The sequence below is a fragment of the Gopherus evgoodei genome, chromosome 11, assembly GCF_007399415.2.
Source record: "Gopherus evgoodei ecotype Sinaloan lineage chromosome 11, rGopEvg1_v1.p, whole genome shotgun sequence".
Lineage (NCBI taxonomy): Eukaryota > Metazoa > Chordata > Testudines > Testudinidae > Gopherus > Gopherus evgoodei.
Window position 1 is genome coordinate 44458121 of NC_044332.1, and position 27991 is coordinate 44486111.

Consider the following 27991-nt stretch of genomic DNA (forward strand, 5'->3'; position numbering starts at 1 on the left):
GTGATATTTTGATTAAGAAATTGAAATTATATACAATTGCCATTGCAAACATTCAGTGGGTTAAAAACTGGCTAACAGGTCTCAAAATGCAGTTGTAGCTGGGGAATCATAATTGAGTTGGTATATTTATAATAGGGACCGGCAGGGAGCAGTTCTTAGTTCTACGATATGTAACATTTTTATCAATGACCTGGAAGAAAATATAAAATCATCACTGATCAAGTTTGCAGATGACACAAAGATCAGAGGAGTGATAAATATTGAAAAGAATAGATCACTGATACAAAGTGATCTGGATTGCTTGATAAGCTGGGCACAAGCAAACAATATGTGTTTCAACACTGCCAAATATAAAGTCATGATTCTAGGAAGCAAGAATGTAGGCCATACTTGCAGAATGAGGTACTCTATCCTGGGAAGTAGTAACTCTGAGAGAGACTTGGTGATTCTGGGAGATAATCAGCTCAACAGTAGCTCACCTGAATAAACAGGGGAATATAAAGTAGAAGTAGGGAGGTCATGTTTCTTCTGTATTTGCCACTGGTGCAGCTGCTACTGGAATACAGTTCTGGTGTCAACAGTTCAAGAAGGGTGTTGATAAATTGGAGAGGATTCAGAGACAAGCCATAAGGATGATTAAAGGTTTGGAAAACACGCCTTATACTGAAAGACTGAAGGGAGCTCAATTTCTTTAGCTCGTCAAAGAGAAGGTTAAGGGGTGATTTGATGACCATTTATATGTTTCTACACGAGGAACAGAAATTTGATAATAAAGGACCCTTTAATTTAGCAAACAAAAGTAAAGAAGATCTAATGGCTGGAAGATGAAGCTAGGCAAATTTAGACTGGAAATGAAGTGCACATATTTTAACAGTGAGGCTAATTAACCATTGGAACAACTTACCAATGGTTATGGTACCGATTCCATTACTGGAAATTTTAGACTCTAGATTGGCTGTCTTTCTGAAACACTTGCTCTAATCCAACCAGGAATTAGTTTGGGCAAGTTCTATGTCCTGTGTTATTCAGGAGCTCAGACTAGATGGTCACATTGGTCCCTTCTGGCCTTATAATCGATTTAATTATAAATCTGAACTGTGAGATTTCATGTTGGCTGATATAGATGATCTGAAGCCTTTGAGGAATCAGGTTATGCTAGGATGAGAGAGAAAATTCTAGTGATCTAGGGAAATGATTGCAGAATTGAAGTTGCCATCTGGTCTTCAGTGTATTTACACTGAGGTTCAGGAACAGTTAATAAGGGAAAGAGGTGAAAGGTGCCCCATATTTCCCTGCGCCAGCTACCCACATGGTGGGTATCGGCACAGAAGGGAAGCTGCCTCCTCAGAGCTATTATTTTGTCTTATGCAGATGAGCAAGAAGTGAGCAAGTGGTAACGGGGAGGGGACTCTCTGAGACAGTCTGTTTTCTGAGCCACTCTTGAGGCAATGCAATAACATGCTGGCCTGTGCGTACATGCTGCTCATGGCAAAGTCATGATTGAGCCCTATATAAGAATTCTAAAATCTCTGGACATTTTCCATGGGAGCTATAGGTTGTATTCTCTTCTCACTTACACCAGAGTAAATCACAGTGTTGAGGACAGTGGAGCTACGCTGTGTGAAAAAGAAATCAAGCCCTCATCTTTTATTTTTAAATGCTAGCTGATATCCATGTCCTTGAATACACCTTTGAAGAAGAATATATCCTTGATGTGAGCACTGCTGACCTTAGCAATTCTGAATATCTTCTCTTTTCGTTATTTCACTTTCAATAGCAAAGCCACTAAATGTATGGCCTTTCTCAGTAAATCTAGCATAAGGGAATGCTACTAGGAACGAAAATCACACAGCCAATTGATTTGAATATCAAAGCAGGTCTTCTGGGCCAGTTTGAAATGATTAGAATTACCAAAGTGTTAGATTTCTTTCCTAGAAGGCTAGAAAAAATATGTATAACAACAAGTGACTTGATGAGTTCTGGAATTCATAATTAATTATTAGAGCTCAGTGAAAAGTAAAGTCCTTGGTCCCTCTGTGTATTCCACGCATGGGGTATTCATGCGCTTGAAGCTGAAAAAATCTTGCAAGTAGTGTCCATTGATCCATACCTGCATCTTGGTTTCCCTTGTGTTCTGCAATGTGACCATCTCTCCAGTTCCTTCTTACCATCACATGGTCTAAGTCAGAATCCTTCTCCCATCAAATTTGTCTTCATCTCTGTAAATATAATTGTATTTAGTTTGTTAGTGGTTTTTATAGTTTTCTGATAAATCAGGAACATTACTAGTTCAGGGTATGCCTGTTCGGTCTGGCAGCAGACCCAGAGTCTTCATGAAGGTCTTTCCAGTGGTGACAGCACAGCTGAGAAAAAATGGTCACTGACTTCTAACAGTTCTTGCCTAAAAGTACTATCAGCAACCTTGTCATTATTCCATCTCCTGGTATCCTTGGAATCTGCAAAATGTGGAAAAGTTTACCCTGATTCACCCGCATATCATATACTTTATAGTGGTGACCATGGACTCAGCCACAGCAAGGGCCTTCTTCCCTGTGTACAGATACCATGCCATGAGCAGTCTAATAACCCAAGTCATCTCACAGACCTGAAACAATGTTCCAGGCCTGTCTTTCCATGTTAGAACACATTACCTGTGTAACCCATTTGTCAGGCTACAGCTCTGTTGTCAGAAAGCCTGGCTCTGCTCAGTGTATACGCCAGACAGGCACACCATGAACTCTATAGAGACAACCCCTGTCAATGTCAGGGCTTTGTTCACCTGGTGGATGAACCCAGACATATATGTATTGGAGTCCCTTTCCTACCTCCCACACTCAACATGCCAGACTTATCCTTGGATGGTTCCCCTTGGATGGTCACATAGCACAAGGTACATGGGAACTAAGAGCAGTCAGGCCAGCCAGCAATGAATTCCTTCAACTTATACGATCTTGATATGTCTGAGAAATGTCAGACAACACAGCGACCGTCTCCTATATAAACAAACAGGCAGGGGCAAAATCCCTTCTACTATGCATGCACCCATTCAACTTATGGAACTAGTGAATCCAGAACTTCATCACAGTATCTGCAATGTACTTCCTAGGTGTCCAGAACTTGCTGTCAGAGAGCCTCAACAGACATTTCTTGATCAATCACAAATGGGAATTACACAATTCAGTACTGATCATCTTCACACAATGGAAAACACCATCTTGGGACCTGTTTGTGTTCCAGATGAACAAGAAGTTCAATGTATATTTTTCTAGAGCAGCACAAAGTCAGGACTTTACGGTGATGTCCCATATTATCCTGGATAGGCCACTTGAGGTATGCCTTCCCTCCCATCCCGCTACTATTCAGGATTCTATGGAAGATTCGTCACAACAAAGAATGACTCATTTTTATCATACCCATTTGGTCCAGACAGTTCTGCTTTTCAGACTTCCTACGAATGTCAGTCCATCAGCCTGTCAGCATTCAGTTTTTCCCAGACCTGCAAACTCAAGAAAGCAGCAGGTTCAGGCATTCCAACATGGATTCTCTTCACTCATGGCTTCGTATTTGGATGGACATCAGACCTAGAACATCAGACCTAGAGTGTTCATGTTGGGGCTGTACAACTTACTCTTAATAACAACAGGAAAGATTCTACCAGAAAATGTTACCTAGCCACTGGAGGGTTTCGCTACATGGGCACAATAGAACCAGATATCATCAGTGAGCGCAGGTATTCCTGCTATTTTAGATTTTCTCCTTACCCTCAAGTTGTCAGGTCTCTCAATTAGCTCACTGTGAGTTCACTTAGCAACAGTCAGTGCATATCTTTACTAACTCCGTATCAACTAGATCCCAAAAAGTTTTGACCAGGACCTTTCTTCCACCAGTAGTGAAGCCAATGCTGCAGTGAGACCTCAGTCTTGTACTTTCAACACGTACGAAGCTTCCTTTTGAACCATTGGGTGTGTCCTCCATATCTGACCTATCTATGAAAGTTGGCTTCCTGGTCACAATTACGCAGGTCAGGAGGATGGGTGAGTTGGGGTCCCTCCTGGGGTACTGTGGATGAGGGGGTGCCGGGGCTCAACCCTCCCTGGGGAGGAGGGGAGCCTCACCGGCCTCGTCTCGTCGTCAGAGGGCCTCTGCCCTCGGGACCGCAGTCCGCTCTGGCGGTTCAGGCCCTGTGTATGGGACCGAACAGCGACACAGTTAAATAATGGGGGCCCGGCCCTTGGATCGGGCGGGGCACCAACAAATGCAGCAGTAGTTTCTCGGCTCTGGCCCTTTGGGGCAGGGCAGAGCAGCGGCAAAGTCAAGAGGGGCCAAGCCCTTGGCTCGGGCAGGGCACCAACAAGCACAGTAGCAGTTTATTGGCTCTGGCCCTTTGAGGCAGGGCAGAGCAGTGGCAAAGCCAATAGGGGGGGAGTCTGCCACCCGATTACAGGTGGCAGGGGGAACGCAGGCCCACCCAGTCCTCTGCGTTCCAGTCCGGGGCCCTAGTAGCGGCTGACGCCGCTAGTGGCAGTCAGTGGGGGGGGAGTCCTGACCGAAACACACTGACATAGGCGCAGGGCCTTCTGCAGCCTGACTGTAGTCAGCTGCCCCCGGGATACTTCCAGCCTCCCCCTCTGGTTCCTACCTGGTCCCCTGGGGCGTCCAGCACCATGGGTTCCTCCCAGTCAGGGCAAGGCGGTAGGTCCGGGAATACCTCCAGGATGGAGGGCCAGGTCTGGTCTGATGACTCCTCGGGGCCGTAGTAAGGACGGGGTAGTTCTGACAGCTCCTCATCGTAGCGACTGCTGGGCAGCTCCGGCAGCTCCTCATCGTAGTGACTGCGGGGCTGCTCCGGCAGCTCCTCATTGTACCGGCCTCGGGCCTCAGCGGCTTCCCGGTGATGAGGGTCAGCGGGCACGTCTGCTCCTGCCGGCGGCCGAGCCCTGACTGAGGGCTGGGGCCTGGCTTTTATCCTTCCAGGTCGCCGCCTGACCCTTTGAGGGGCGGGACTTCCTCCCAGCGGTTCCGCCCTGGGGGGTGACTGACGGGGCTCAACCCTCCCTGGGGAGGAGGGGAGCCACACCGCCTCGCTAAAGGTACCCAATATATACTACATTCCACAAAGATCCTTTCTCCTTCATCCAAAATTCATCCCAAAGGAAGTTGCTGAATTCCACATAAATCAATGGATTCACTTACTGGTTTTCTTCCCAAGGCCTCATGCTTTCAGTGAAGAGAGGAAACTTCCTTCTCTCAGTGTCAGACAAGCACTGGCATTCTATTTGCAAAGGATAAAATTCTTTGAGAAATCCCTAGGGCTATTTGTTGCTGTAGCAGAACAAGCTCTGGGTCAAGAAATATCTTCTCAAAGACTCTCTAAGTGGATTTTTGGATGTATCATCCATTGGCTTTATCAGATGGCGCATCTGTCTGCCCCTGGATGAAGTAAGGGTCCATTCTACTAGAGCGCAGGAGAAACTCAGTTGCATATCTTCAAGAAGTCCCTCTGCTGGACATTTGTAAGGTGGAAACCTGGAGTTCCGCCACACTTTTGCAAAGTATTACACATTGGCCCAAGCCTCTTCTGCTGACACCTTTGGATCTGCAGTGTTATAAGCATCTGTAATCCTGCATCATTGCTCCTGCCCACATTTGAGTATTGCTTGCCAGTCACCCTCATGTGGAATATATGTAGGGACGAGCACTCGAAGAAGAAAAGGATACTTACTGCTTTTTTTGTGCATTCCTCAATTTCTGGGTGTCTGACCCAAGACTGTGAAGTCTGATTTGCAGAAGTGCTGAGTACTCACAGCTGCAAGTGAAGTCAATGGGGAGCTATACTTTAACATATAATACTAATCAGGTGTCTCAAATTGGGCACCCAAAATTAGTGCATACTTCTGACCTTAATCTCTCTGTGTCTCAGTTCCCTGTTTCTAAAATGGGGATAATAATAACCACTCATCTCACTGGGGCATTGTGATAATAAATTCATTAACATTTGTGAAGCACTTAGATACTATAACGATAAGCACTGTAGAAAAGCCCATGAGGAAATTAATAATTCCATCTGGTGCAGTTTGAATAGTATACAGTAAATAAGGTCTGGGTGCACACGTTAAGCAATGAGGAGAAAACAAAATATTAAATATCTTCTCAAGTGAGTACCAACCATTTTGTGCACTGAGTGCAGCTTGGGAATTGTGGTAAAAATAGTATGTGATCATGTAATTAAAGACTGTATCACAATGCAGACACAGTGCACTGTATAGACAACCTTAATTCTGGCATTTCCTAATTTTTGAGTGCTTGACTTTGCAACCTTAATAATGTTATTCTGTGTTTGTCATACACATACTCACATATGAATCAAATATTCTAAGTTGTAAGTTAATGTAATATATTATGGTCACAATTTTAAACAATCAGAAGTAATGAACAATTAAGGTTCACCCTAATAAACTCACTTATCCACGCAACTGTCATTTACTTTATTTGAGAGAAAATTGATATACAGAGCTAAATCTTGTCAACTATACTCTTATAAGTAGTCTCCTTGAACGTAGTATTACCTTGGTGCATTGACTGGCTGGAAGGCTTCAGATTCCAGTCAATCTCTTTGTTCCATTTGATTCAGTAAGTTTGTTTAGCCCCATCTACGGAGGACCAAATGTAGATTGTTAAAACTCTCCATAAGTATGATTCCAACAAAAACCTATTTCTAACCAGTTTGGCTGTATAATATTTAAACATAGTTCCAACATAATTTGGTTATGTACACACAAAGCTAGTAACTGTTTTTGTGAGACTTTTTATAAACAAATTTTAAGCGTGGTTTCTAAACTCATTCCCAGGCTAATGTGAAAAACTAGTGTTTTTCAATTTTTTGGTATCTGTAAGATCAGTAAATTGTCTTAAAATTGAAGAAATGTGTACAAGTGGTAAACATACAGATTGGTTAGAAAAGAAAACTTTACTGAACTTTGCCTACTCAATGGCTTTGTGAAAAGTGGTCTCAGTGTAGTTCCATCCCTTTACTTCACATACAGTTCCTATTTACTCAAGCTTTTTATGGGGCTGTATATTTGAATCTCTTATTGCAGAATGCTGCCAGCATGACCACAGTGGGATGCGTGTCAATTTCATTATCTTCCCAGCTCTTAAAATAGAGCAGGCAAGAAAAGTATGGGCGTGACGGGACAAATGAGATACGTCACATGCATCTCTGAAATCACAAAAATACCAGCATCCTGGGTTTGAGTAGGATGAGTCACCAGGCTTCAGAGCAGCAGATTTAATATGGCTGCATGTTTTTTTTCTAGGTTGTTGGTAGTTTTTCAGTGCCAAGAGAACATTCTATAAAATGTGATTTTTCAGCAAGCATCAACCCTGACAAGTGTCCCTTCAACTCTTCGGAGAAGGAAATCAAACATTTAGGATCAGTCCTCCAAAATCTCAGTATATGGGTGCAATAGGGCTTCATTATGAACTGAAGTTTTGAATTGTGCTATACACTTAGTTTGCTTTAGTTTTTAAGGCATTATGTTAATTTTGGCTACCGCTTATATTTGTGTCTTCTCTCCCTTCTCACCTACATTTGTGTTCTCCCCACTTTGCATCATCTGTCTTTCTCATCCCAACTTCACTGTACTGAAATTTTCCTCTTTCTGTCTTTTTTCCTTGTTTTTGCCATTTCTCTTTTTCCTTTTAATCTTCTCTTTTTGTTTCTTTAAAAACTAATTCTGTACTTATTTTCCTCTTTGAGTGAGCCATACTCAAATCCTTAGTGCCTGTATGACTATTATTAACCTTTCAGCCCAGATGGACAACATCTTCAGAATTTCTGGAGGTGCCACTTTTTGGATAAGACATAAAAACAAGTTCCTGACAATTGATGGTCATTAATACAGCCTTCCCTCCACACACATACACATGTACAGCCCTCCAGACTCAGAAAACCCTTTCCTAGGCTCACTACCTACTTCCTAACTGATACCCACACTATCAGGTCAGAAGTCACAAACATACACCTTTTACTTATTGCTGAGCCTGAAGAAGAAGAAGAAACAAAGTAGCAGTGAAGGACTGTGGCTGCACTGAGCATGTTCAATGTGACCAGTACTCTGAATTAGCCTGCTAGAAACCTGTTCTCTGTTACCATTTTCTTCTGCCTTCAGTCTATGTGCTGCAGAGCAAAAATTTTTCCAGTAGCAACAGATGTACTGTTGCAGTTCCTGTCCCATTAGGAAACACTTTGCTACAGCAGGTGGTACTGCACTCTTGTGTCCATCAGACACACTGCACAGAGTAGGTGTTCACTGCAGATTTAGCTTAGGCTGTGACCCAGCATTACAATTCCTGAGGTGACTGCACCTGAGACCACTTTATGGTCTCCTTGAAGGCACCCTACATCACCTGTCTTGGAGTGGAGTCCTCCAACTCTCTCCTTCTTGACTGGTGATTTTGGTTGCAATTCCTCCTGCAATTCACTGTGATCACTTAAGCAGGTCTGACTTAGTTCAGCACCTGACATCCTGTTCTTTCAGAGCCAGTGACAGGGTTAACCAGTGGCCAGCCAGCCTTCATAAAGCAAAGTATTATTTATTCTGAGCAAAAGCCTTACAGAAAAGACATATCTTGAAAACAATAAACAGATATTATGCATGCCTAGCTTACCAAGTATCATCCATCTTCCACACGCAGGTCCTAGCAGATTTAAAGTACTTCAGGTCCTCTTGCAGAGACTGTCCCTCTAATCACAGTCTCATGTCAGTTCTTGGATCAGATGAAAGTGACCTCTTTCTCTCCACATCAAGATGGTCACTCTATACAGTTTTCAATTCTTTATTTGGTAGGTCTTTTTAACCAGGTCAAACCTTACATGCAGTTTCCCTTGGGAAAAGGCTTCTCCAGATTTTGTTACTTTCAAAGGGATTTTCATTAATGATACCCCAGTAATTTTCATTAATTGTACCCCAAGAAACTGCAGCTTCCCCATGAGAACATGTGAATGGAGATATTGGGTCAGACCAATGGTACATCTAGCCCAGTATCCTCTCTTTAGATAGTGGCCAGTGCCAGGTGCTTCAGAGAGAATAAACAGAACAGGATGATCATCTTGTGATCCCTCCTCTGTTGTCCACCTTCAGCTTCTGGCAGTCAGAGGCTAGTGACACCCAGAGCGTGGAGTTATATCACTGACCATCTTGGCTAATAGCCATTGGTGGACCTATTCTTCATGAACTTAATCTAATTCTTTTTTGAATCCAGTTATAGTTTTGGCCTTCAAATCATCACCTGGCAGCGAATTCCACAGGTTGACTGTATTGTGTGAAGAAGTATTTCCTTGTGATTGTTTTAAACTTGCTGCCTCTAAATCACTTTCTCCACACCATTCATGATTTTATAGATCTCTCCCATATCCCCCTTAGTCAGCTCTTTTCCAATCTGAACAGTCCATCTTTTTAAACTCTCCACATGTTGAAGCTGTTAATCATTTTTGTTGACCTTCTCTGTACCTTTTCGAATTCTAATATATCTTTTTTTGAGATGGGGCAACCAGAACTGCATGCAGTATTCAAAGTGTGGGCATTCCATGGATTTATATAGTGCCATTATGATATTTTCTGTCTTATTAATTATCCCTTTCCTAATGATTCCTAACATTCTGGTAGGTTTTTTGACTGCTGCTACATATTGAGTGGATGTTTTCAGAGAACTATCCACAATGACTACAAGCTCTCTTTCTTGAGTGGTAACAGCTACTTTAGATCCCTTAATTCTTCCCATGGAGCAAGAATACAATCCCTAGCGCATAAAAATACATATAACATGTATAAAGATGATACAATAGTATTTGGTTCTTCCAAGTGTCCATATTATTTGTCACACCCAGGTGTTGCCCCAACCTCTCACCTGATTTTAGTTGTACTTTCAGTCTAGCCTAGCTGAGATAGTTGGGGTATGTGTTCTTTCAGGCTGTTAACTCACCCACTTTTCACTGGGGATGCAGGCTAAATCACTTAAGTGCTGATAGTCCTTCAGTGCCTTCCATCAATTCCCCTTGTGTGCCCAAAAGGACAGACAAGTTCTCCCACATTCATTGGGTAAGAATCATAAAGCAGCTCAGCTTTCTGTAGCATAAAGAACCATGGGATATGACACATACAGGTGAGTATAGCACCTGTGAGGACACAGTAACTTGAGTATGGCTTTGCATTGTGGCTGCTCATGCCTGGGCTAGGCTAACCCTGGTGCTCAGACCTGTGTGCTGGTCACCTAGGCTAACTCTACAATGAAAGCATTCCTACATTGTTTAGAGTGTCTGACAGCTGTGGAATTATTGGTTGATCTTAAACTTATTAGTCTCTAATGACTAGTTGCCTCTGACAGCTACAGTTATTTATAGGTGCAACAGTTGAGGCTTCGGTAATGCTAGTCAAAAAAATGTCTCATTAAATCAGATTAGCCAAAATCTTGTAAAATAGAGTAAATTCTATGTACTAAAACAAATACATACAAAATAAAGTTCCACAAAATGTTAAATGTTCCTTTAGCCTTAGATGGAGTTTACCACCCCTTTGGGCTGCAATCCCAAGCAACCCAACTCCAAGAAGACCCGGCCCCGGCGCGCTGGGGGCCGCAACCGGCCTCACACCGTCCACGGGCACCTCTTAACGGTTTCACGCCCTCTTGAACTCTCTCTTCAAAGTTCTTTTCAACTTTCCCTTACGGTACTTGTTGACTATCGGTCTTGTGCCAGTATTTAGCCTTAGATAGAGTTTACCACCTGCTTTGGCCTGCATTCCCAAGCAACCCGACTCCAAGAAGACCCGGTCCCAGAGTGCCGGGGGCCGCCACCGGCCTCACACCGTCCACGGGCACCTCTTAACGGTTTCACGCCCGTTCAAGGCTCAAGGTTCAAGAGGGCGTGAAACCATTAAGAGGTGCCCGTGGACGGTGTGAGGCCGGTGGCGGCCCCCGGCGCGCCGGGACCGGGTCTTCTTGGAGTCAGGTTGCTTGGGAATGCAGGCCAAAGCGGGTGGTAAACTCCATCTAAGGCTAAATACTGGCACGAGACCTATAGTCAACAAGTACCGTAAGGGAAAGTTGAAAAGAACTTTGAAGAAAATGTTCATTGCACATTTGAAAGGAAAAATGTACAATTCATTCAGCTCTAACAGCATCTATCAGGGTTCTTGATGCTATTTGACACATTGATAGTATAAATTAAAGATATCATTTTTCTGACAATTTATATTGTCACTTTGATTTCATGTTCATGTTGAAGAAATCATTTATGCTGGTTTATAGTTGAATTGTGAAAATAATTTTATTTTATTCTGAATAGTAAAGCAGTAGTAATAATGTATCAGTTTACTTTGTTTTAGTCAAATGTATTATTTTGGAATTTTGGAGCTCAGATGTGTAGTTCTTACTTCTGAGAATCAGCCCCTTAACTCCTCTGAGGTAAAATCATACCAGTCAAAAACTATCCACCATCATAAAAATGTTTCATAAAACTCTTCATGTTGTCTGTGGTAGAATTACTCATGTAAAGTAAAGGACTGGGTTTATTCAACATTATTTAAATGAGTTCAGTATGTAGTGGTGGAAGATTTATGTAGTATATTCTTACAATTTTATCAAAATTATTTTCTAAACAGGTCATTTTTACGTTCTGGAAGGGCAAAATGATGCTCTGCTTTGTGGAAATGGCTCAGATGCAGGGTAAGGATATGTTTTATGACATTTTACTGTACTATGTAGAAATAGGATGCAGCATATTCAGATATATATCCTGGAATAATTTGACTGACCAGCTCAATGAAATATATGCCATTGGGATTTGATTTTAGATGTCTGATCCTGGACTTGAGTTCCCAATCATAGCTCACTGATCTGGTCAGGACAAGTCAGTTTATTCTTCACTGGTAGCCAATTCAAAGACACTCAATAGTAACACATGCTTCTGGCTGGTTGAGAAGTAACAGAAGTACCAGTTAGGGAGGCATAAATTCCTCAACAGTCCCAGCTGCATATGTGCTGATTGCTGAAGAATATCAGGCTATTGCAAGGGTGCGTGAAGAATATGGAGACAGACATTTGAAGGTGAAAATATTATTAATCAAGAATTTACATTGTGTTTTAGAGTTTGAAACTAAATAGTTGACAGTTTGGTATTAAGGCAATATGCAAGTGTTGCTAAGAAACACAATTCTGTGAAGGGCATTTTCTATTTGCATTTTAATGTTATACACAATTTTTCAGCTGTCTTCAAATGTAATTTTGTAGAGTAGAGCTCTGTCCAACTGATAGGAGTTCCTGTCTGATGAACTGACCAAAAACAGTACTTCATAATCCCAAACTTCTATCAGGACCTAGTATCCTCTGATATTAGAATAATTGTAAAAGATAATGCCTAATATCTCTCCTTTTGTAGTCAATGTCCAGAAGGATATATATGTGTGAAAGCTGGTAGAAATCCCAACTATGGCTACACAAGTTTTGACACATTCAGCTGGGCATTCTTGTCACTGTTTCGACTGATGACTCAGGACTACTGGGAAAACCTTTATCAGCTGGTGAGAACAAAGACTAAGTATTTTTATACTATCAAATTATACAAAGAGTTTAATATCAATTCTGTTACATCTGTCATATAATCTAATGATGATGGAGTCCTACAAAATGAAAAGTAGGTGATTAATTCACACAGTAACATTAAAAAGTTAATAAAGCTGTATATATTATTACTTCCAGACACTACGTGCTGCTGGCAAAACATACATGATATTTTTTGTTCTGGTGATTTTCCTGGGCTCTTTCTATCTGATTAACTTGATTCTGGCTGTTGTTGCCATGGCCTATGAAGAGCAGAATCAAGCAAATATGGAAGAAGCAGAACAGAAAGAGGCAGAATTTCAGCAAATGCTTGAACAGCTGAGAAAGCAACAAGAAGTAGCTCAGGTATAACTGTGATTTTATATATTTATCAGTTAAATTGTTTATCATATTGTAATCTTGTATTAGTGCATCCAGATGAGTTTTCTATAGATATTGGTCATCAGATTTAGAATGGGTTTAGAATTCTGTGTTATTAAGTATTCCCTATAACAATGGGTAGGCCCACTCTGTCTTCAAGAACAGAGCCGGCTCAGAGGTTTTCATTGCTGGAAATAAAAACATTTTGCTGTTAGCAACCCAGCTTTGTGATCCAGAGGAGACTTCAAAAGAATGTATACACTATTTGTTTGTTTTTTATTGAGGATTTGTATTCCATAGCACAGGGGTAGGCCACCTATGGCACAGGTGCTGAAGGTGGCACGCGAGCTGATTTTCAGTGACACTCTCACTGCCAGGGTCGGGGGCACCAGTCCTGGGGGTCTGCATGAAGCTTCTTAAACATTTTAAATACCTTATTTACTTTACATTCAACAATAGTTGAGTTTTATATTATAGACTTATAGACAAGACCTTCTAAAAACATTAAAATGTGTTACTGGCACGTGAAATCTTAAATCTGAGTGAATAAATGAGGACTAGGCACACCACTTATGAAAGGTTGCCAACGCCTGATATAGCATATATAATGTAGTCAGCAGAGTAAATGCCTCGGAAACCTTATAATTTAAGAAGAGAAGCAATATGTGAAGGGTGGGGGGATGGATATGGCCAGAAACTGCACATATTTAGACAACGGGTATCTGCTCTGCCATAGGAAACACTCTGTGACTTTAGCAAACAGTAAGGATACAGAAAAGAGGTGAGAGAAAATGTTTGAGGCGAGTACAGCTACCTGAAAATCTCAGTGTGCAAAGGATGCATCAGCCAAAGACTGGACTGGAAAGTTCTCTAGAAGTGAAATTAAAAAGTTTGATGTTTTAGAGTGCTGGCTAGTAATAATGATGATATGTAGCTTTTATAGTGCTTTTCATTGGTAGATCTAATAATAGAAGTATTTATTGTGATATGGCAGGCAGCAGCAGTAGCAGTAGCAACAGCCTCTGCTGGGTCAAGAGATCCCAGTGCAGAAGGTGGAATAGGGGGACTCTCAGAAAGTTCTTCTGACGTGTCAAAGTTGAGTTCAAAGAGTGCTAAAGAGAGGAGGAACAGAAGGAAGAAGAGAAAGCAGAAAGAACAATATGGAGGAGAGGAGAAAGATGAAGATGAATTTCAAAAATCTGAATCAGAAGGCAGCATCAGAAAGAAAACTTTCCGATTTTCCATTGAAGGGAACAGATTGACATATGAAAAAAAGTATTCGTCCCCCCACCAGGTACTGTGTAAAGTGTTGCTAGTTGAAAAGTGTATTGGAAGCATCATGGGCTTTCAGAAAAAACTGTTGCAGTATCACAGGTATAACAGTGATTTTACTACATGAAGAAGGAAGACACCAAACTTTTATTTAATTCTAACTAACTTTACTGTTGCCGGTGTTTCAAGAGAATTTTACCTAACTGATACAGATAACTTCTTGAAAAAATCCATATAGAATTTAATGCAGATAGCTTTTCTATAGAATTTGTAAATCAGACTATAATATGTAATAGAATTCCATAAATTGGTTTAAAAATTCTATAAAAATATATTCTCTGTTCAATATTATATGATGGTTTTAGAATAATTGCTGTAGAACCCCATTGGTTTCATTCTTATTACATTTTATAGAACTCATCCATAAGTATATCCATGGATTTTATTTGTACTTCACTAATGTTTCCAGGTCTTGCTTAATTATGTAGAGGATGCTATGTTTATGTCTGTTCTATTCTCATTTTATACCAGTTATCTTGTTATTGATCCTTACTCACATATCTCATTGGCTTCAACAGGAGCTGAGGTGGCTCAGGTTCAGTATTTGTTGTATTAATTCATGAATAGTGGCTTTTAAATTTACAAAGAGAGTTCAGTGAAATTAATGCATATGAAAATCTGAAAGCAAAATTTGGTTCCTGGAAAAGATTATTAGTTTTATTTATGAAAAAAACTTCTACAACATGTTAACTCCATTTTTATAAAAAAACAAATATATAGGGTTTAAGGGTTTCAGCTAATCATTATATTCTTTTATTTTCCTACAGTCTTTGCTGAGCATTCGTGGCTCCTTGTTTTCCCCAAGACGCAACAGCAAAACGAGTCTTTTCAGCTTCAGAGGTCGAGCAAGGGATATAGGATCAGAAAATGACTTTGCTGATGATGAACATAGCACTTTTGAAGATAATGATAGCAGAAGAGATTCTCTTTTTGTGCCACGAAGACATGGTGAAAGGCGTAACAGTAACATTAGTCAGGCCAGTAGGTCATCCAGGGTGCTGGCGATGTTTCCAGCGAATGGGAAGATGCATAGCACTGTAGATTGCAATGGAATAGTTTCCCTGGTTGGTGGACCATCTGTTCCTACGTCGCCTGTTGGACAACTTCTGCCAGAGGTGATAATAGATAAACCAGCTACTGATGACAATGTAAGGAAGATTTAAATAGCTCAGGCATGGTGGCCTTTTCTTACTGCACCAGCCTGTATTTTCTACAGAAAGGAATTCCTTGGGAATGATCCTGGCTGGCCAGCTATGAATGTTCCTGCATCTTGTAATACCTTTAATATACTAACAAAATAAGTTTGAAATTTAAGTATTTACCTGCAAAAATTCTCAGAGTTAACGAGAAAAAATATCCAATTAATATGCAAGTATTTGTCTATTATATACCCTTAAAAATATAGTAGACTTATTGTAGCTATTAAAAAGCTCTATCTGGCCTCATTGGATAAGATTTCAACTTACTATATGAATAGAAAGAGTATATAATAAATGTTACCATATTAATTTAGTCAATATGACCCTGAATTTGTTGTAGATAATTTTGATAACATTGGGCTTTATCAGCTCATTGCAATATAATAACAGTATACATTCAGCACTATCATATATATGTAGGTCTCTAGTATAGAAAATAAACTAAACAGTTACTTGAGGCACCACATTCATGCACCCAGCTTCAAAACCAAAAATGTCTGTGTGCACATATGTGCTGTAATTTATATGTATATACAGATAGCAGAATATCTCTAAAAGTATTTGGTTATCTTATTTCAAGGTTGTCCACTTAGAGTACTTGGGAATATACCAGCATGTGGAAGCATGACTAAATCAGACTTTTTTTATTTGTTGCTGTTTGGACTGGATGGATACATTGTAATTTTACAACGAGACGTTTTATAAGAAGTAGTAAACATCTGCAAATTGAAAACATTTTGCAATAATATAGTGGTTTTCAATGTGTTTGACTCACTTCTCATAACTGCTATTGAGATTTAGATAATTGAATAATTATTGAGTTTCACACTTCTCTCCCACAAATTTCATATGTTATGTATTAAACTGAGGATTTCTAGTAACTGACTGTACTGGAGAATGAGTGATTCAGTCAAGAAAGTTTCTTCAATATATTTTGAAAATGCTAGGTTAATACACGAAATAAGAAAAGTCTTGCATGATAAATTAAATAAAAAATTAAATTGCATGAAGCATGTATTCCTTCAAATTTAGAAATTCAGTATATATAGTAGTTAGCTTATTATATCACTCAAGATGATGATCCTATTTATTATTATTCTATTTGCAGGGCATGACTACTGAAACAGAAACGAGAAAGAGAAGATCCAGTTCCTTTCATGTTTCCATGGATTTTCTGGAAGACCCTGCTCAAAGAGACAGAGCAATGAGTATAGCTAGCATACTCACAAATACTATGGAAGGTGTGTAAAATATTGAATTTAATATTAAATATTGACTTTAGTGTATTTTCAGTGAACTTCTGAAACTTTCATTTGAAACTAAAACAATAATTTTAGGTATGTATATTTTAACCTGATATTGTCCTTCTGTACCAGTGGCGCTGGAACATTTTTAATAGTGGGGGTGCCGAAAGCCAGCCCCCATACTCCTGTCCGTGCCCCATCCCTCCAAGCTGAGGCTGGGAGCAGAGCTATGTCTCCGGGAGGCAGGGGACCTGGACAGAGGTATGGGTGCCAAAGCTGTGGCACCAGCTGGGGGTGGGCATGGGGCCTGGCATGGAGGCCTGGGAGTGGAGCCCTGAAAGCAAGGGGCCAGGCGTGGGGCTCCAGATATGGGGCCAGTGGCTGGGGAGTGGGGCCAGCAGCCAGAACCTGAGACCCAGGTGTGGGGTTAGGGAGCGGAGTGCATGGCGGGGCGCTGGGAATGGGGTCCTGGATGTGGGGCCGGCAGCCAGGACCCAAACCCCAGGCACAGGACCCGGGAGTGGAGTCCCAGGCCGAGGGTTGGGAACAGGGCCCGAGGTGCAGAGCCAGCGGCAGGGGAGTAGGGCACAGGGCCAGCACCCCCCACTCCACCGCACCTCTACTTCCTGCACCTATGCTCTCAGGAAATATTTCTAGATAGACTAAAAGGACTCCCAATTGATGTGTTTGTCTCATGTTACTTAGTGAGACTTTTGTGTCATTGTTTTTTGACTATTCCAGGTCATGTGGTCACAATGCATTGATTTTGCTATTATAAAGCTCATCATAGCTGCAAAAATCCATATCACTGTGCACAAAATGGCTGCATAAGTGTGTGTTTTTATGCTCAAATAATAACTTGTTTTCAAATAGATGAATATTTAACGTGCACACCTACTGTATCAGAAAGTCTCAATCTTTTTCTTTTTGAGGTTCCCCCCCCCCAGCATGCTGTAAAAAATCTACGGCCCACCAGTCTGTATATAAAAGCCAGGGCTAGCATTAGGGGGAAGCAAGCATGGCAATTTCCTGGGGCTCCAAGCCACAGGGGCCGTATGAAGCTAAATAGCCTAGGCCAGGGTTGGCAGCCTATGGGAAGTGTGCCAAAGACGGCACACAAGCCAATTTTTAATGGTACACTGCTGCCCGCTGGGGTCCCAGCCGTCAGCCCTGCTCAGCCTGCTACAGAACCCAGGCCGGCAGCGGGCTGGGTGGGGCCGGTGGCCAGGACCCCAGCAGGCAGCAGTGTGCCATTAAAAATGCTGCTTGATCCAGCCTGCTCTTCTGTGCCTACTGCTGTCTCTTGTGGGGGCAGGATGCAGAAGCTTGGTCCTGCTGGCTGCTTCTGCAAGGCAGCCTCCACCAGCAGCCTAGCTCCCTCCTCCCCCACCTCTTCCCCCAGTGTGCTGGGTTCCTGCCCCTCCTCCTCTCTCTCCCCGCAGCGGAACAGCTGATGGCCCTCGAGAGAGGGGGCGAGGGAGAGGGAGAAGCAGAGCCTAAACGGCAGCTGCAGCGTGCTCGCTGCTCAGGAGAAGAGGCAGGAATGAAGCTTTGGGGAAAGAGGGTGGAATCAGGGCATATCCCCTCTAGCCCCCTGCTGTGAGCTGCTCAGGGCAGGGGGCCGGGAGCATCCCCACGACTCCAGCCCAGGCCCCCTGCCCTGACTCCTGAACCCCCCCAATCCTCTGCCCTGAGCCCTGCACCCCCCCATACCCTCCATGCCCCTACCCTGACCGCTGCACCCCCCTCACACATACCCAGACAGCTGCCCTGACCCCTGCACCCTCCACGACCCCAGCCCTGACTCCGGCAACCCCCCACATACCCAGCTCCTCCACACTCCATACCCTGACTCCTGCACCCCCCTCACATGCCCCAAGCTCTCTGCCCTGACTCCCACACCCTCCTCACCTCCCATCCTCCTGCCCTGACTCCTGCACACATACCTAGCCCACCACACCCCATGCCCTGACTCTTGCACCCTCCACCTCGCCACCCCCACCTGAGCACCAAATGGAAGCTCTTGCACCCCCCACCACATTCCCACCTGCACCCTTCACACCAAATGGGAGCTGCCCAGGTAAGCACTCCACAGCCAAACCTCCTGCCCCAACCCTGAGCCTCCTCTCTTATTCTAGCTCCAGGCCAGACCCTACACCCAACTCCCAGCCTGTTTCTTCACCCCCAGCTCTGCCCGAGCTCAGTGCACCCCCACCCTCAGCTCAGTGCAGAGCGAGAGGAAGAGAATGGGACAGAACCAGGGAGAAGGTAGGTACCCACTCTGTGTGGGCAGGGCTGGAACCCCAGAGCAGCAACGGGCTGAGCGGGGCCAGGACCCTGGCTGGCAGGAGCCAGTGGATGGAACACCAGACTGATGGCGAGTTGAGCCCCTTACTGCCAGTCTGGGGTCTTGGTTGCCAGTCCTGCTCAGCCTGCTGCTGGTCTGGTGTTTTGGCTGCCGGCCCCTTGCCAGCTGGGGTCCCAGCTGCAGGCCCTGCTCAGCCCGCTGCCAGCCTAGGTGAATAGAACCCCAAGCCAGCAGCGGGCTGAGCGGGCCGGCGGAGTAAGATCAGCATTTAAATTTAATTTTAAATGAAGCTTCTTAAACATTTTTAAAACCTTGTTTACTTTACCTACGACAATAGTTTAGTGATATAATATATAGACTTGTAGAGAGAGACCTTCTAAAAAACATTAAAATGTATTACTGACACGCGAAAACTTAAATTAAAGTGAATAAATGAAGACTCATAGACTTTAAGGTCAGAACACTTCTGAAAGGTTGCCGATCCCTGGTCTAGGCTTTGGGTTGAGCCCTGACTGGTGGGGTTCAGGGACACAGGCTTCAGCCCTGCATGATGGGGCTTTGGCTTTCTACCCTGGGTCTCAGAGAATCTAACACTGACCCTGCTTGGTGGACTCCTTGTAACCTGCTCATGGCTCCCTCTGGTTGAGAACTGCTGTGCTAAACCATTCTCTGAAGATGTGGCTAGAGGATTTTGAAGAGGTCTTTGACACTGTGTAGTATGGCATGTGGATATTTTACAGTTTATTTTTTTTACACATTTTTCCTTAGAACTTGAAGAATCAAGACAGAAATGCCCACCATGCTGGTACAAATTTGCAAACATCTTCTTGATCTGGGACTGCAGTCCACATTGGTTAAAAGTAAAACATATTGTCAGTTTAGTTGTGATGGACCCATTTGTCGATCTTGCTATAACTATTTGCATTGTTTTAAATACACTATTTATGGCCATGGAACATTATCCAATGACTGACGAATTCAATAATGTACTTTCTGTTGGAAACCTGGTAAGTCTTTCAGTTTCTCTTGTGACTTTTATATTTTGCTTATTGGTTTGGTTTTGAAGGAGATATATCTGTATTATAGATTTAGGCAGGAATTTCTTCTGTATTTTTTTTAACTGATTTAGTAGTCCTTTAGTTAGATCTGTATTTCACTAAATTTTTGGAACTCCCACCTTCAATCCTTTCTCAAGACATATAGATTAACAGTATAAAGTAATCCTTTGTTTAATACATCACTTGGCAAATCTATTGAATCATCTCAGATTTAATCTATTTAAACCTCTTTGACATGTTTGAATTTCATCTTCTTCATGTCAATATATACAAATATGGTTTTCTGTAGTTTCTTCGGGCACATCTATTGAAAGGTAGTACTTCCAGAAATTATGTCAAAACACTCGCAAACAACAATTTTCAGTATGGAAATCTAGTTTCCTAAAATATTGCATCTCAGTAGGTTTTCTGATTGTAAATGACCATCAGATTGGTTAGTAATCTGGCAATGCTATGGTTAGTATATAGAAAAGAAATTAAGATAAAGATAAATTAAGAAGTTTGTAAGTTGGTTCTTTGCAGCTCTAAAGCTTTTAAATTAAGAGGTTGGATTATATAAATGTATTTAAACGCCAGAACATAGAGTTCTACTTTGTTTTATTTCAAGAATAGATTTCATGTCATGCGCTTCTTTAATATCATTTATATTTATTGCAATGTGAAGGAAATATATTTTAGAACATGTAAATAGCTGTAAGATTAGATGATGCAGAATTAGCAGGCAGACAAAAAACCTGATTCTCTATACTTCAAATAATATACTATGTATTAAGAACAGGATATTTTATATGACAATCACATGATAAACCATAAAATGGGTTGTTCTAGAATTGTATAGTTTGTTTCCCATCCAAGGAAATATCTCCTAACCTTGGTTGGTGAAAGTATTCTACATCCAGAGGTGAAAGTAAGTGGTATGGTGCAGTACGGCGTACCGGCAAGAGCCAGCTTCCGCGGCAGGGATTTAAAGGGCTCAGAGCTCTCATGGCTGCGGGCAGCCCAGAGCCCTTTGAATCCCACCTGCGGCTCCTGCGGCCAGGCTGGGGCTGGATTTAAAGGGCTCAGCGGTCCCTGCCACTGCGGGCAGCCCAGGGCTCTTTAAATCCCACTCGCGGCTCTGGCAACCAGGCTGGGGCCGGATTTAAAGGGCTCAGAGCTCCCGCGGCTGCGGGGAGCCCAGAGCTCTTTAAATCATGCCTGTGGCTCTGGCAGCTGGGCTGGGGCCGGGCTTTAAAGGGCCCAGAGCTCCGCGGCAGCCAGACCGCTGGGGCCTTTAATTTGCCCCTGACCCCCTGGGACTCCCAGCCACCTCTGCAACCCTGGGTTGATTTAAAAGCCCTGGGGCTGCCAGCCACAGCCGGTGCCCCAGGGCCTTTAAATCTTGAGAGGCACCACCTCTTCCGGTTGAGGCCATGCCTCTTCCGGATGAGGCCACGCCCCCCTCAGGACTCTGGCAGTACCGGTAAATCCTGTAAGTTACTCTCACCTCACCTACATCATATGATTTGATATAGTATATATCAGTGGTCCCCAACGCAGTGCCTGTGCGTGCCATGGCACCCGCCAGGGCATTTATGTGCGCCCACCTAGTGCTCAGCAGGGGAAAGAAGCCACAGCCCTGCGGTTGCTGGGAACAGAGAACTCCAGGGCTGCGGGCGCTGGTGCTCTCTGTCCCTAGCAGGCACAGGGCCATAGCTTCTCTCCAGCTTCAAGAAGAGAAGCTGCAGCCCCGCGCCTGCCGGGCACAGAGAACTCCGGGGCTGCAGGCGCCGGTGTTCTCTGTCCCCAGCAGACGCAGGGCCCGCCTAGTGCCCAGCAAGGGAGAGATGCCAGGGCCCCCCACCTGCTGGGGACAGAGTACTCCGGGGTTGCAGGCTACGCGCTTCTCTCAGGTTTCTCGCTGCACTGCCCAGAACTGCTGCCTCCCCAAAAAAAACAAACAAAAAAAACACTCACAGTGCTCCACCTCAGCAGAATGGACTGAATGCTGCCCCATAGCATGTGCTGACACAGGCACCTGCTTGCTCCACTGGTGCCTGGAGCCGGCCCTATATGTGAGTATTCTTCCTGCACTGATACTTTTGTTTTCTTGTGCTTTGCAATTTAGTATTTTTTAACATTTTGCTCCAAAATGAATGGTTCAAATAAGAGACAACGTACGTATTATTTCAACCCAGAGTGGGAAGAATATTAAATATGATGTTTTTCGTATTATTTAATGTACAAATACAAAATAAGCCTTGAAAAATTGTTGGCGCCTGCCACACTCTTCTGAATATACGAATGTGCTACTGACCACAAAAAGGTTGGGGGCCACTGGTATATATCATTGCAAAGTGTAAATGTGAAAGGGGGACAATGTTTATGAATTTGCCAAGGTGCCAGTTAGATTTTAAAGCTGAAATCTAACAAACCTGGTTAGTCAATATAGAATGGAATTTTAATAGGATGTCTCTTTTTCCTTGCATCCAGGGAGTGTAAACTTAATTTTTTTTAATGCTGGATTCTTTTCAAGTCAACTTTTAACTTGAACAGTATTTTTCAAATCAGGACACTTGCTTAATTTTAACTAACTAGCAATTTATTAATTACTTAAAACCCCATTAATATATAATCAATAGTTCACCACTCAAGTGTCGACACACATAATACAGTCTTGTAAGCAATTATCACAGTCTAGAGTTAGGGCTCAGCAGTTATAGCAAGAAACAATGTAAATTACCACGATTTCTTATTACATTTACTTATGATCATCAATTCTCAGTTCTTTAGTGCCTGAGATATGTATCACATTTCCAAGGATGCACTTATCTTTAAGGCACTTTTAAGCATAGGCGTTGACTTTTATTTTTCCCTGGGGGTGCTTCATCCCCATTCCACACAAGGCCCCGCCCTTGCTCCGCCCCTTCCTCTGAGGCCCTGCCCTTGCTCCACCTCTTCCCCCTCCTCCTAGATCCATTCTTCCTGCCCGACTTTGCTCCCTCCCCAGAGGCCCCGCCCTTGCTCTGCCTTATAAAAAAAAGTGTCTCGGATGATGTGAACCATTTTTTATTGTATTTTCTTCCTAGGTTGGTCCTTTCTGGAATAAACAGGGATGGACAGCTTTTCTAATTGTTGAGGGCCAGAAGGACTCAGTAGTTATTGATCATTCATGACATATCTATTCTCTCTATATACAAAAGCTTAATTGGAAATGAAGTTACTATGTCTAAACTACCTATAATATTAAATGCCATCATAATCCTGTTAACAATCTAATGGGCAGATCTCCACCTGATGTAAATTGTTGATCCTGCTAGATCTTGTGAAATTAGGCTGTATGAGAGCATATCTTTATAGTGTCATTAATATCTCAACAATAGTGTTCTAGGAAGAGTAGCATGTAATTTCTTGGAAAGCATTCTATTGCATAATGTGAAAATAAAATTAGGAGCATTGCTTGTGCTGTGGAAAAAAGAGCTTGGCATTCTAACAGAGTTAGGGTGACCATATTTTCCTGAAGGGAAAGTGCGACACCGTACGGGGCCAGCCGAGGCCTCTCTCTGCCCCCAAGCATGCAGGGCTGACCCAAGACCCCCTGCTGCCCACTCATGCATGGCCGGCATGAGGCACTCCCCCGAGCCCTGCCTCCCATGCAGAGTTGGCATTGACGCCCCTCCCTCCCACACATTCATCCATGTCCTGTGGGGTCACACCCCATTTTGTTGGCAAAACTGGGCATTTGTCCCGTTTGCTCTTGCCAACTGGTCATCAAGAGCAAACAAGACAAATATCTAGGTTTGCCAGTAAAGTCAGGACGGCTGGGAGAGGGTTTAAAAAAGGTACTGTCTCAGCCATAATGGGATGTATGGTCACCCTAAATAGTTTTAAAATTGTGTTATAAACCAGAAGCTTAAGTAATTTGTTTCCTGTAAAATTAAATCAAATGAAAAGATTCCGTACTTGTTCTGTGATGAAGTTTCTATCGGAAGCTGTGTATAAGATGTCACTATGATCAGTCTTTTTAAAGCAACAAATTTTAAACACTAATAATAAAGTATTAAATAAAATAATTTGACCTTCCTTTGATTATTTTAAGGATTTGAATTTAAGAATTTTTGTGAATAGCCATTCTAAATTATGCTCATTTGAAGATATGTAGCTGGAATGTAAAATCTGCACAAATACTGGTAATATTAAATTTTCCAGCTGAATAATAAAGTGCCTTTTGATTTTAGGTCTTCACTGGGATCTTTGCAGCAGAAATGTTTCTGAAGATAATTGCCAAGGATCCTTATTATTATTTCCAAGAAGGCTGGAATATTTTTGATAGTTTTATTGTAACACTTAGTTTGGTTGAACTTGGTCTTGCAAATGTGGAAGGACTATCAGTTCTCCGATCATTCAGATTGGTAAATATATTAATAAAACAAAATATTATTGCAATTTACAGTTACAGGCTTTGTTGCACTAATAATATTTTAATTCAACTTTTGTGTCTTAACAAGATACCTTAAGGTCATTATGACCCTGATCCAAAAATGTGATCCACTTGTATGTATCCCTGGCCGTGCAGTGTCCTGTTGTCTTTAATGGGGACTCTGCAGGAATCCATACTTATGCATTCCAGTGTAGGAGTGGGACCTATTTCCAAATTTTTATTGCAAATACTTACTTCAAGTATTCTACAGTGAAGAAACAAATGGACTTACTGAATATCTTTATTGTGTTCCTACTGATATCATCAGAATAAATCTCTTCTTTATGTACACACAGGTAGGTAGGTAGTCTTGAAGTTCTGTGGCATCTGAGGGTAACACTGAACCTTAGATTTTAAGTTGCATGAGGTGTGTCTCTGGGCTTCTACATCCTTGATCCAAAACTGTGCTCTTGGGGTACCAAGTTGTAAAAGTCTGCAGCATTTTCATCATTGACAGCAAAACCTTTTTCACAAATTATTGTAAAACACTTTTGTGTCTCCGTTAAAATCAGTGCTAACAATGCCTTTTTATTCTTTTTTTCAGTTACGAGTTTTCAAATTGGCAAAATCTTGGCCAACACTGAATATGCTTATAAAGATTATTGGTAACTCAGTGGGGGCTTTGGGAAATTTGACGTTGGTGCTGGCCATCATTGTCTTCATTTTTGCTGTGGTTGGTATGCAGCTGTTTGGTAAAAACTACAAGGAATGTGTCTGCAAAATTGCAAGTGACTGTGTACTTCCACGCTGGCACATGCAAGACTTCTTCCACTCTTTCTTGATTGTATTCCGAGTGTTGTGTGGAGAATGGATAGAGACTATGTGGGACTGTATGGAGGTTGCAGGCCAAGCTATGTGCCTTACTGTCTTCATGATGGTCATGGTGATTGGAAATCTAGTGGTACGTAATCAAAATGCTTCAAAGATTTATTCTGGAGGAAAAAAATGAGAATTCTGGCCCCATCTCAATAAAGCACTTAAGCATATGATTTCAATTGAACTACTCATATGCTTAAAATTAAGCTTAAGTGCTTTGCTGGATTGGAAACAGAATACTCCACACCTCTCAGTATCAAACTCATGATATATAATTATAGAGTGAACTTTAGTCACTCTCTTAATTTTTGTTTTTACAATTTGCAAATATAGTGTGCTTCAAATAATGTTCAGCCTGTGCATTTTTTATAAACTTATTTATTATGTGTGTCTGGTCATGTAAAACACATGGTATAGTTTCTGTTCTCTGATTGGAGAAGTGAAACTTCTTAAAAAGGATGATGAAGAACAATAAACTTCCTGTCTGAATTTTTGAATAAAATTTTTTTTGTGCCAATATTTGTAAACTTTTGGGATTTAAAAGCATTTTCTCAAATACTTGCCAGTTGTCTGACTATTTGTGATTAGTGAATAATATGGCCCTATGAATCATAGCAAACCATATTTAGTTCTTTCATTTGTCATAATATTTGTGTATCATTTTTTTTACTGTATGATTTGCCCTTCAAATTATCATGAATTATAAAGAACCAGAGGGGTAGCTGTGTTAGTCTAGATCTGTAAAAAGCAACAAAGAGTCCTGTGGCACCTTATAGACCAGGGGTAGGCAACCTATGGCACTCGTGCCGAAGGTGCACGCGAGCTGATTTTCAGCAGCACTCACACTGCCCGGGTCCTGCCCACTGCTCTAGGGGGCTCTGCATTTTTATTTAATTTTAAATGAAGCTTCTTCAACATTTTAAAAACCGTATTTACTTTACATACAACAATAGTTTAGTTATATTTTATAGACTTATAGAAAGAGACCTTCTAAAAAGGTTAAAATGTATTACTGGCACGCAAAACCTTAAATCAGAGTGAATAAATGAAGACTCGGCACACCACTGCTGAAAGGTTGCTGACCCCTGTTATAGACTAACAGATGTATTGGAGTATAAGCTTTTGTGGGTGAATACCCACTTTGTCACACACCTTTTTCTAATGCAAGTGTTTTAGTGTAAGTTTATTAAAGATATAACACTCTATTCATTGTAAAAACACAGTTCTTGGGTTGTTTGGGTTTGTTTGTTTGTTTGAAACTTTGGTCCTTTAGACACATGCTTCACATAGCTATAGAAAGTATTCTAGCAAGAAATTATTTCCACTTAGATAAATCTAAGAATTTATTTTCTATCCTGTTCCAGGTTCTGAACCTATTTTTGGCTTTGCTACTGAGCTCATTTAGTGCAGACAACCTTGCTGCCACCGATGATGATAATGAAATGAATAATCTCCAGATTGCTGTAGCAAGAATTGAGAAGGGAATAGATTATGTGAAAAGAAAAGTTCGTGAATTCATCCAAAAATCCTTAGTTAAAAAACAAAAAGCTTTAAATGAAATCAAGCCACTTGAAGAACTAAACAAAAAAGACAGCTGCATTTCTAATCATCTAACAGTGGAAATAAATAAAGACCTTGATTATCTTAAAGATGGCAATGGAACTAGTGGCATAGGCACAGGCAGCAGCGTGGAAAAATATATCATTGATGAAAGTGATTACATGTCGTTCATAAACAACCCAAGCCTCACTGTAACAGTACCGATTGCTGTTGGAGAATCAGATTTTGAAAATTTAAATACAGAAGAGTTTAGCAGTGAGTCGGATCTGGAAGAAAGCAAAGAGGTATTTAAATACTGCTTATATACTTATTTTTTAATATTGTGATAATTTTTCTGTTTTTCTTTCAGCATGAACTAGTTCAGGGATGAACTGGGCCCAAAGAATAGATACATCTTGCATGGAAAATGTTCTTTTTAGCTTTCTGAATGATCAGCTTTTGTAGACCAAGAGTCTAATAAAATGGTGTTTAAGTTCAGGTTATCTGATGTACTACAAAACCATTTAGTTGTTAAAACTGAAAAATAAAGCCAATGGAAGAACACAAGATACCATAAATATTTTTTACAAAGTAGAGAATCGAATACTAGAATTGCAATATAGTCAAACACAACAGCCTGGATTTGCTCAGCCATTTTGACCCAAATGTCATCATTTTTAATAAATAAATAAACAAACTACGATAAGTAAACAAATGAGAAAACACATAGGATTGAATTCTGGCCATACTGATGTCAATGGGAGTTTTGTCATTCATTTCAATGGATCAGGATTTCATCCATAATCTTACAGGAGAGGGTGTCCATAGGCAATCATCTGAACCAGAGATCACAAATTGCTGACCTAAAGAACATGAAGGTATTCCTTAAGTTATCTTAGACATCCAGCCCACCAAGATTTTGTTTGTACGATAGTCTTTGAAACTCTATCCCATAAAGCAGTTTAGAGCAGTCCCTGGTACTACCCCGACAATCTCTACTGGTGACAATATTGTCACCATTTCACAGTTAATACTTGAGGTATTAATAACCATCTACC

The 27991-nt window shown here is 41.7% G+C and overlaps 2 protein-coding genes across 12 annotated transcripts in view; both read left to right on the top strand.

Annotated features, from left to right (window-relative positions):
* The window catches only part of LOC115659409 (sodium channel protein type 3 subunit alpha), a 964414-nt gene that overhangs the window by 251190 nt on the left and 685233 nt on the right, over window positions 1-27991 (top strand). The gene's annotated exons all lie outside the window — the stretch shown is intronic.
* SCN1A (sodium voltage-gated channel alpha subunit 1) overlaps window positions 1-27991 on the top strand; it is a 173153-nt gene that overhangs the window by 84466 nt on the left and 60696 nt on the right. For 6 of the 10 annotated variants that reach the window (XM_030579451.1, XM_030579452.1, XM_030579453.1 and 3 more), the window contains 10 exons: window positions 11661-11724; window positions 12437-12578; window positions 12757-12963; window positions 13973-14272; window positions 15078-15458; window positions 16618-16750; window positions 19830-20068; window positions 24337-24510; window positions 25123-25479; window positions 26759-27238. In XM_030579451.1, coding sequence (XP_030435311.1) covers window positions 11661-11724; window positions 12437-12578; window positions 12757-12963; window positions 13973-14272; window positions 15078-15458; window positions 16618-16750; window positions 19830-20068; window positions 24337-24510; window positions 25123-25479; window positions 26759-27238 — 2477 coding nt within the window. The remainder of the gene's footprint in view (window positions 1-11660; window positions 11725-12436; window positions 12579-12756; window positions 12964-13972; window positions 14273-15077; window positions 15459-16617; window positions 16751-19829; window positions 20069-24336; window positions 24511-25122; window positions 25480-26758; window positions 27239-27991) is intronic. The other 4 variants (XM_030579457.1, XM_030579458.1, XM_030579459.1 and 1 more) reach the window with 1 other exon arrangement.